Source organism: Chionomys nivalis, chromosome 8, assembly GCF_950005125.1.
Source record: "Chionomys nivalis chromosome 8, mChiNiv1.1, whole genome shotgun sequence".
Classification (NCBI taxonomy): Eukaryota; Metazoa; Chordata; class Mammalia; order Rodentia; family Cricetidae; genus Chionomys; species Chionomys nivalis.
In genome coordinates, this window is record NC_080093.1 from 62,346,525 (window position 1) to 62,356,890 (window position 10,366).

The window sequence follows — 10,366 nt, forward strand, 5'->3', positions numbered from 1 at the left end:
TGCACGTACTGGCTTTGTGGGAGCCTAGGCAGTTTGGATGCTCACCTTACTAGACCGGGATGGAGGTGGGTGGTCCTTGGACTTCCCACAGGGCAGGGAACCCTGATTGCTCTTTAGGCTGACGAGGGAGGGGGACTTGATTGGGGAGGGGGAGGGAAACAGCAGGTGGTGGTGGAGAGGAGGCAGAAATCTTTAATAAATAAATAAATTAATTAATAAAAATAAATAAAATAAATAAACAAAATAGTGGTAAAGACTGGAGAGATGGCTCAGTACTTAAAAGCACTTGCTGCGATATTCGCTGCGGATGTTTGGCCACCCGTGTTGGTTCTTCTCCAGCTGAGTAAAGCGACTCTGATCTGCACCCCTCACTGTCTTCCTCCGGAGTTACATAAAGTTCAGAAGCCATGTCTCGAAGATATGACTCCAGGACCACTATATTTTCTCCAGAAGGTCAGTTGTACCAAGTGGAGTATGCCATGGAAGCTATCGGACACGCGGGCACCTGTTTGGGGATCTTAGCCAATGATGGAGTCCTGCTCGCAGCAGAGCGGCGCAACATCCACAAGCTTCTTGACGAAGTCTTTTTTTCTGAGAAAATTTACAAACTTAATGAGGATATGGCTTGCAGTGTGGCAGGCATCACATCTGATGCTAACATCCTGACTAATGAACTAACGCTCATTGCTCAAAGGTATTTATTACAGTACCAGGAGCCAATTCCATGTGAGCAGTTGGTTACAGCACTGTGCGATATCAAACAGGCTTATACACAGTTTGGAGGAAAGCGTCCCTTTGGTGTTTCTCTGCTGTACATTGGCTGGGATAAACACTATGGCTTTCAGCTCTATCAGAGTGACCCAAGTGGAAATTACGGGGGATGGAAAGCCACATGTATCGGGAACAACAGTGCGGCAGCCGTGTCAATGTTGAAACAAGACTACAAAGAAGGAGAGATGACTCTGAAGTCGGCACTTGCTCTCGCTATCAAGGTGCTAAATAAGACCATGGATGTTAGTAAACTGTCAGCTGAGAAAGTGGAAGTCGCCACACTAACAAGAGAGAATGGAAAAACTGTGATCAGAGTCCTCAAGCAGAAGGAAGTAGAACAGTTGATCAAAAAACATGAGGAGGAAGAAGCTAAAGCTGAGCGGGAGAAGAAAGAAAAAGAACAGAAAGAAAAGGATAAATAAACAAAATCATGAATTTTATAACTCCTTAGAGGCACCAATTCAGTTAGGCGTGGTCCTGGCCTTCTACCCTGGAAAGGTTTTTTGTTATTTTTTTCTTCTTTAACTTGCCCATTGGGGAAATAGGACATTACATACTGAATTGGGTCCTTGTCGTATCTGTCCAGTCGGATCTTTATTGTAATGATGGACATCTTTATAGACATCTTAATCTTAACACATAATTTTTTGGAATAAAATTTAGAAAGATTAAAAAAAAAAAGCACTTGCTGTTCTTTCAGAGGACTTAGGTTCTATTTCTGGCACCCACACAGCGCTCACAACCGTCTGTAATTCTAGTGACAGGGTATCTCATGCCCTCTTCTGGTCTCCAGCAGCAGCAGCAGCAGCAGCAGCAGCAGCAGCAGCAGCAGCAGCAGCAGCAGCAGCAGCAGCAACAGGCCTGTGTGGTACATAGACATACATGCTGGTAAAACACCCAGATGCATGAAGACATATATGCAAAATTTAAAGTATAGTGGTAAACTGTACATGAAAACTCACCACTTAGGCTTTTTTTTAAAGATGTGTTTTATTTTTATTTGAATGTGTGAGTATGAATATGTGTAGGTGTTTGTGGGTGCCCAGAGAGGCAAGAAGAAGGTGTTGGATCCCCTGGAACTGGAGTTACAGGTGGTTTTGAGCAGCCTGCTGTGAGTTCTGGGAACCAAACTTTCATCCACTACAAGAGCAGTAAGCATTCTAACTCCTGAGCTGTTCCTCCAGCCCTACGTTTAGCCATCTTTAAGTGTTTAGTTCAGTAAGGTTATTGCCGAGGCTGACTGGGGTTTCTTTACTCTATCTGGTTACAAACTGTGCCTGGGAAGTGGGATATGGCCATGCATGCGTGCAATCCCAGCACTTGAGAGGTTGGAGCAAGAGGACAGCTGCAAGTTCAAGGCAAGCCTGGCTGCAGAGTGAGTTGGAGACATGCCTGACTCACGTAACAAGAACAGGCTTCCTTAGTGTTTGTACTGAGCTTAGAGTCTCACAGGCTGGGCTTCCAAACCCAGAGGCGTATTTCTCCAAGCCTTACGACTCAAGCTTTCAAAGCTGAAAGTTTCCTGTTCTAGCGTTCAGGGCAGAGCTTGTTGCTCTAAATTGTGACCATCAAGAGTCACAGCCCCTTAGCCTGGACTCCTCGGCTCTCTAACCTTTGGCAGCTCTCAGACTCTTCCAGAGGCTAGAATTGTAGCATTCACGCTAAGCACCCACCTGTGCCCCTTCACAGTCGCTGTCTCTTATAGTGTGCCAGCGTTGCTGCTGTCTCTCGCCTTCCCGACGCATCTGCTCTTCTTCAGGTTCTGGTAATGTCTATCCCTTCTCACGTTTGGACCTCTTTAGCTGCCCCCTACTCTGGCAGCTTGGTTTGGAGTAGGGGATTCTTGACTGGCCTACAGCAACTGCAGCAGCTCAAAGTTTCAGGTACCACAGCCCTTTGCCCTCGGGAACCCTTCACTCATTCCATCTTGATGCGGTGTCTGCTGCTTCCACAGTTAGGGAAGGGAGCCCTAGGGCCTTTTTGTTCTTCTTTATGCTTTTTGTGAAACAGTTCAACCCATTTTCTCCAAGAACAGGCAAAAGACCCTCTGAGAGATGCCTTTGTTGGTACCTAATGCTGCAACATCAGAGGAAAATACTCAGTAGGAAGCTACTAAGCTAACCTGACAAGACTGAAGAACAGCTTCCTTACAGAGCAGGGAAGGAGCATGCCAAACCTGCGGGGGGATCGTAAATACACGGATCACACCATGGCTTCTAATTCCATCAATCGCAAACCTTACACAGTGACTCTGCCAATCACAGGATTTTGGCTGAGTCACTAGAGAGGTGTCTACCTTCTGTCTAGAGAAAAGCTGCAGGATGAGCAGGGCCAACTAGAAAGTCACTGCAGCTTTTCTTGGCAGGAATGGAGTCTTCTGAAGTCTGTGCCCATTGCCTGCAGTGGTAGTGACTGCAGCAAGGCCTCCCAAAGTTTGCGGCTTCAGCCATCCAGTTAGGCTGCCGATAGTTTCCTCAGGATATCCACAAGATGTTCAAAATAGCAGGGGTGCCCTGATGACCATTGAGCCGGCCATCACAGGTCTGAGTGACAGTTCCCTACCTAAGGCACCAGGCAGGCGGAAAGAATGAACAAATTGCATGGTTCCCATCACCAGGCCTCCAGCAACTTAGCTTCTCTGAAGGAACAGTGAACCTTTAAGGGTATTTACAAGGAAAACCTTACACTGATGTAATTAGCAATATGTAACAGGGCCTCCTCACTCCTAGTCATATACTCTGAGGGAGATCTGGGTACCTCTGATTTGTCTCAGTGAGCTATACTCACATTGCTGTGAAGGCTCCGGACTTCGCCTTATTTCAAGTTGTGTGTCTGTCTACTAGGCACCGTTTCCCCTCCCCCAACCCCTGGCAGCCACCATTCTGCTTTCTGACTGCAGATCTGACAGCTGTAGTTCTTCATATATGCTGGGATCTAGAACCACTTAGGAGCCAAATCTCTGGGCGTTTCCATGAGGTAGTTTCTAGGTCAGCAGTTCTCAGCCTGTGGGCTGCCACCCCTTTGGCTGGTTACGTATCAGATCTCCTGCATTTCAGATATAAGATTCACAGCAACAGCAAAATTAGTCATGAAGTAGCGATGGAATAATTGTATGGTTGGAGGTTACCACGAGGAACTGTATTAAAGGGTCACAGCTATTAGGAAAGTCGAGAACCATTGTTCTAGATTATTTGAAGTGGGTAGAGCCATTCTGAATGTGAGACAGCACCATTCCACTGGCTGGGGTCCTAAACTGAGTAAAAGGTGAAGCAAGTTGAAGACCAGCGTTCATAGTTGTCTGCTTCCTGACTGTGGACCTGAGTGTGACCAGCCCCACTCTCCTGCTGCCATGCCTTCCTGGTTCTCATAGCACAACATCCTCAAGGTTGATACCTGATGGGGCACGTGCCAACATTTCCTTCCTTCTTAAGTCTGAGTCACGTTATTTCGTACAACGCCACACTTGACTTATCTGCTTACCAAAGGACATTTGAGCTTTGTCACCGCTTTGGTGCTGAGGTCACGGCTGCTATGAACACAGGTGTAGAAGATGATATTTTGAAAGGGGGAATTTTAGTGAAGCAGGGTTTCCAGGGCAGGGTCAGAGAACGCAGAAACTATCTTAGAAAGCACATGCAAAGGCCCCGGACACTGTGGGCTGAAGGGTGGCCATGGGATTATCTGTTGCTTGGTTCCCAGCTACATGGCTCAAGGAAAACAAGGAGACACTGGAGCACAGCTTTAGCTGGGAACATGAGCATGTGGCAGACATGCATGCCCCACATCACAGAATAGTAGACGCAAGGGCTGCAAATACATACTGCCCTCGCAAAGCTGGGGTCCAATGGACCGCGCGTTGGTAAACACTGTGTAAGGCCCTGTTCACTTGTCAGAGGCACAGAGCAAGGCTTGTTGCCTGTTGGGCTGCTAAAAAAGATTGTCTGAATCCAATGCAGGCCCTGATTGCAAGCCCTATTGGATTGCAGGCAAAGGTCTTCTGTTGCTGCTTAGAGCATTATGTGATTTTTCCCCACAGTCCTTCAAACTCCCTAGAATTTGGATCAAGATTAGCTTTAGCCTCTGTGATTGAGAGGAGTTACTTAACCTCGCTGGGCCTCAGAGGCCTTATCGGTTAGTGAGTGATAAAGATCATATCTGAGAGCAGTTCAAGCTCTGAAAAGTCTGCTTTTATACATTCGACTAAAGTTTGTGTTAACTATGCCATCGTTGTCCACTCTTGCCCTCTGGGAGTCTAATTCCACAAATCACCGGCCTTGGACAAATGTCTTAACTTCTCTTTGGGTCTCAGTGTGAGTAACCATTGGTTCAAAGGTGGTTAGAGAAACATCTTCCCAGTTCTTCCAGCTTGTCATCAAAATTCTGTATGGAGAAATCCCCAGATTGTCATCACACCTGTGCACGAGGGAACCCCCAGCTTATAATCACACCTGTGCATGTGGGAACCCACAGCTCATCATCACACCTGGGCATGGGGGAATCCCCAGCTCATCATCACACCTGGGCATGGGGGAACCCCCAGCTCATCTGTTGTAATAGGAGCGGCGGGGCTGCGTCCCCGGCACCCAGCCGCCCGCATGGCTAGCTTATGCCCCGAAATAATTACACGGAAACTGTATTTTTTTAATCACTGTCTGGCCCATTAGTTCCAGCCTCTTATTGACTAGCTCTTACATATTGATCTAACCCATTTTTAATATTCTGTGTAGTACCATGAGCTGGCTTACCAGGAAAGATCTTAACCTGCGTCTGTGTCTGGTGGGCGAATCATGGCGACTCCCTGACTCGGCTTCTTTCTCCCAGCATTCTGTCTGTTTACTCCACCCACCTAAGGGCTGGCCTATAATGGGCTAAGGCAGTTTTCTTTATTAGTTAACCAATGAAAGCAACAGATAAAATACAAGAACCACCTCCATCACTCATCATCACACCTGTGCATGGGGGAATCCCCAGCTCATCATCACACCTGTGCATGGGGGAATGTGCATGAGAAAACCTTCAGAGAAAGATGCTGCTATGGCTTCATCCATGTGTATGGGAACATGAACTTTTTCTAGCTGACACACCTATACACACACTTGGAATTTTCCCAAGTGCTTTTCTTTAAGGCTTCTGATCTTTTTCAGGCTTTTTTTTTGGTCTCAGTTTCTTTTCGGTTGCTGTGATAAAATATGCTAGGAAAGTAGCTTAAGAGGGGGAGAATTTGTTTAGCTCACAGTTCAAGGTACAGCCAATCACTGTGGGGAAGCCACAGAGGGAGGCCCTGACTCAGTTCCTCACATTGTACCTGCAGCAAAGAAGCACAGAGAGAGTGGCAGGCCCGCTGCTCTCCTCCCTTCCTTCACTTCCACAGGCCAGGTTCCCAGGCGGGAAACGGTGCCACCAAAGGTGGCCAAGTCTTCCCACATCAATTAATGTCATCAAGATAATCTCTCACAGGCATGGCTAGAAGCTATATTACATCAAGTTGACAATTAGTGCTAACCACTAGAGGTCTTGATGCTCTCCTAATTGCACAATGTGCAGGATGATGCCTTCCTGACTGGTCCATGGACCAGTAACAGATATCTTCCTGACTGGTCCATGATCAGTAACAGATATCTTCCTGACTGGTCCCTGGTCAGTAACAGATATCTTCCTGACTGGTCCATGGTCAGTAACAGATATCTTCCTGACTGGTCCATGATCAGTAACAGATATCTTCCTGACTGGTCCATGGTCAGTAACAGATATCTTCCTGACTGGTCCATGGTCAGTAACAGATATCTTCCTGACTGGTCCCTGGTCAGTGACAGATATCTTCCTGACTGGTCCCTGGTCAGTAACAGATATCTTCCTGACTGGTCCCTGGTCAGTGACAGATATCTTCCTGACTGGTCCATGGTCAGTAACAGATATCTTCCTGACTGGTCCATGGTCAGTGACAGATATCTTCCTGACTGGTCCCTGGTCAGTAACAGATATCTTCCTGACTGGTCCATGGTCAGTAACAGATATCTTCCTGACTGGTCCATGGTCAGTAACAGATATGTGTGAGAGCTCCTTGCCTTCCCTCAACATCTTGTCCCAGCTATAGTAGGTTCCTCATTATCTTTGAGACATAGCCCTAATTTCTCCTCTTGCCTCTCTTTCTCTCCTTTGGAAATGCACTTTCTTGTGCCTGTAAGAAATCCCTTTTCCTCCTGTGATGGTTAATCTTGGTTGTCGGCTTGATTGGACTGAAAGACAACCTAGGCAATTTGGAAAGCCCACTTCTCTGGGTGTGTCTGTGAGGATGGCTCTGGAGACAATGAGCAAAAACCCTCCCTAAATGTGGGCGGCATTAATAGGCTGGTGGCCCAGATGGAGTAAAATGGCATGGAGGTGGAAGTTCTCCAGCTTAGGCACCCTCCTCTCTGTTTCCCTGATGCCTAGAGATACACAGCTCCGCTCCACTCTGCCCTTCCGCTCTGATGTTGTTCCTCACTGCAGGCCCAGGACCGGCACAGTCAGGGAGACAGGGACTCTGACCTCTGAAACTGTGACTCCAAATTTATGCTTCTTTCAAGTAGTTGGATCACAGCGAAGTAAAGCCAAATCATGCCTAGTGTAATACTCTACCCCAAGCTGGACAGGGTCACCTCTGGTCACTCAAGAAGACTGTCCTCTTTCTCTTCCATGAGGCCATTCATGATTTGGCAGCACACATAGCCCTCTTCCCCCAGTATATCAGTGGGTTAAGTTTTGCATTTGTGTACCTGTGTTCTTTCGGGAAGCGGCTTTGGCTTCCACAGATTCTCAAAGCATCTATCATCAACCAGAAATGAATGCTAAGAACTACTGAATTGTAAAATCAATGCAAAAAGTGAATTAGGAAAAATGAAGAAAATATAGGGAATATTTATCTAGTGTCAATGGAAAGGAGCTCTAAGAATTATGGGAGCAAATACAACAAAGGAATTTATAAGAGCTTAGTAAAAACATTTGGAATTATTCTATATTAAAAACAAGACAACAAACAAAAACCAAGCGAGGGCCAGAGGGAGGGCTCAGAGAGTGAAGAGCGCTTGCTACCAAGCATGACAACTTGGTTTGATTCGCAGATCTGCCTGTGGAAGGACAGAACCAACTCCCAGAAGTTGCCCTTTGACCTCCACACCTAAGCTAGGCATGCCTCCTCCTACATAAACAATAAATAAGTATAAAAATTTCAGTTTACTCTAAAAAGGCAGAGAAAAAATTATCATGTTCTTTTTTGACACTTTTGAGGTTTATTTCTACTCTAACAAAGTTCCACAAACCTATTGACTGAAAATAATACAGATTTATTCCATAAGTGTTCTAAAAGGTAGAAGTCTAAACATGGTTCTTAGGCCAAAATCTCGGTTTGAGACTGACACATTCTTTCCAGAAGGTTCGAAGGAGAGCCTGTTTTTCTGCTTTCTGCACTTTCTGGCTCTAGAAGCTGCCTGCATTCATGCCCCTCCTTGTCTTGAGCCAGCAGGGGCCATGCGAGTCTTCACACCTCCATCTCTGTGATGGTGACTCTTCTGTCTTCTTGCATGCACAAGGACCCCATGTTATTTTCCCAGAACATCTCTAACAGGTGCTCAAAATGACCCCACCCTCACAGCTCTGAAGACCATACTTTGGGAACCTGGAGCTGAAAGGTTGGCTGTGAAGGAGAACCCACTCCTCACCCATTTCCTAGCTCCCACATCCCTGTCGCTGCCTGGCCGGTGGCACTGTAACTCAACGCTATCACCTGGTCCTTCTACGTTGTGTCTCTGTGTCCTTGTTTTCTTATCAGAACAGCAGTCACTAGCTTAGGACCTGCCATAACCCACATTATATTGTTTTGATTTAACCAATGACATCTACAGAAACCCCATCCTGAGGCTCCAGGGGACATTTACTTTTGGAAGACACTGTTCAACAAGACATACTTGTGATTACACTGGGCCTGCTTGTGTAATCCCCAAACCTGTTTTGTTTTGAGAGAGGGGTCTCACTATGTAGCCCATGTTATCTTTGAACTCTGCAGTGCCTGTCTTCACCTCTTGAGTGCTAAGTTATGAGCATGTGCACCACATCTAGCCACCTCCCCATTTATTGAGTTACCTATGTAGCCACCTTCAATCGATCAATAACCTTTGTGTCTACTTTTACATAACTGAGCCTACACCTGGGTCTGGGAATTGGGATGTGGGACAGACACAGAAGACCCCAGAGCTCAGAGATATTCTATTTAGACTCCTTGGTTTCTTCACTCTGGACCGTAGTATATCCACAGAAGAATCTGAGGAGGGTCCCACAAGCCCATGTGGTCTTCTAAGTTCACATAGCTAGGTGCCACATCAACTTCCTACCAATGTCTGAGACAATGCCTGGGTCAAAAGCCCAAGTGGGTACAGAACCAACATTTTCTGTCTGAAGCTGCAGGGAAGCTTCTAAGTCCACATGAATAATGACCTGACAGTCTGAAATTCACTGCTTTCTCATGCCCAGCTGCCTTCTTATTTCAGGCAGGAACCCTGGTGTCCTCAGTCCTCCCAGGAGAATCATTTGGAGAGCTTTTAAGGTGGTCTGATGCCCAGAGATTCTGGCTTATGTTATACAGGGAACACCCACCTATTGTCATTTTCAAAACTCCCCCAGCATGATACTTAAATGCAGGCAGGCCTCCAAGCACTGCATGCCCACATTATGGAGGTTCCTAGAGCTTGATTTTAGTTAATACATTGGCTACTATCTTAGCCTTGAACACAATAAACCGAAGGATTTTGAGCATGTGAGCAATACATAGTGACTCAAGATTTTCAAACTCTTCCTATGTTCTGCATGAGAAATAGGCTGCAGGGAGTAGGGAGGGTTAAAAGCACACTGACCAGCAATCCCAGTAGCAAGGATGGGCACCAGTGCAGTATGGGGAGAATTGTGCAAGGTGCTGGCAATGCTGAAGACTCAGTCGAGGGATGTCTGCTAATGGAAACACTTCTAAGAACTACTGATGGGGCAGTCCTGACTTCGAAGGAAAGAGGGAGAAAGTGAGCCTTGTGCTTTCTCCTTAGCACCTGGGTACACTATGCCATGAAGAGATGAGAGGAGCATGCTGCACAGGCAGAAACTGAAGGACGTGGATGTGGGGTTGGGCATGTCAAGATGGAGATGCGCAGCTCACTTAGGAGGTCAGAGAGGTCGAGAGCAGAGCCGTGCAGGGTAACTATGTAATGTGGTAGGGCTGCATTAAGTCACCCAGGCAGTCACACAAATGGAGTACCCTGGGCCACATTTCATGACCAAGATGAAGGAGAGGGCTTAGTAAGAGAGATGAGGGAGCAGCTGATGATATCAAACAAGGGACAAGGCAGAAATGTCTAGTACCCTATGAGTATGGAGAATTTCACAAAGAAAATGACCAACCAGCTGGCCGCTGCAGAGATGTAACGGTAGGACTGAGACCTACTGTGTGTGGCTCCATGGAGATCAATGTGTGGGTAGAGCCCAACAGTGGTGGGTAGAGAATCAGCTGGTCTGGGCTCAGAGAGCAAAGAAGAGAGTGGTTAGCATCATGAAGCTTCACAGTGTGTCACCTAGA

The 10,366-nt window shown here is 46.7% G+C and overlaps 1 protein-coding gene across 1 annotated transcript; it reads left to right on the forward strand.

Moving 5' to 3' along the window:
- Positions 1-304: 304 nt before the first annotated feature.
- LOC130880020 (proteasome subunit alpha type-4-like) lies at positions 305-1,439 on the forward strand. The gene has a single exon (XM_057778833.1). It carries the CDS (start codon positions 408-410, stop codon positions 1,191-1,193), a length of 786 nt encoding a protein of 261 aa, XP_057634816.1. The 5' UTR covers positions 305-407; the 3' UTR covers positions 1,194-1,439.
- Positions 1,440-10,366: the final 8,927 nt, after the last annotated feature.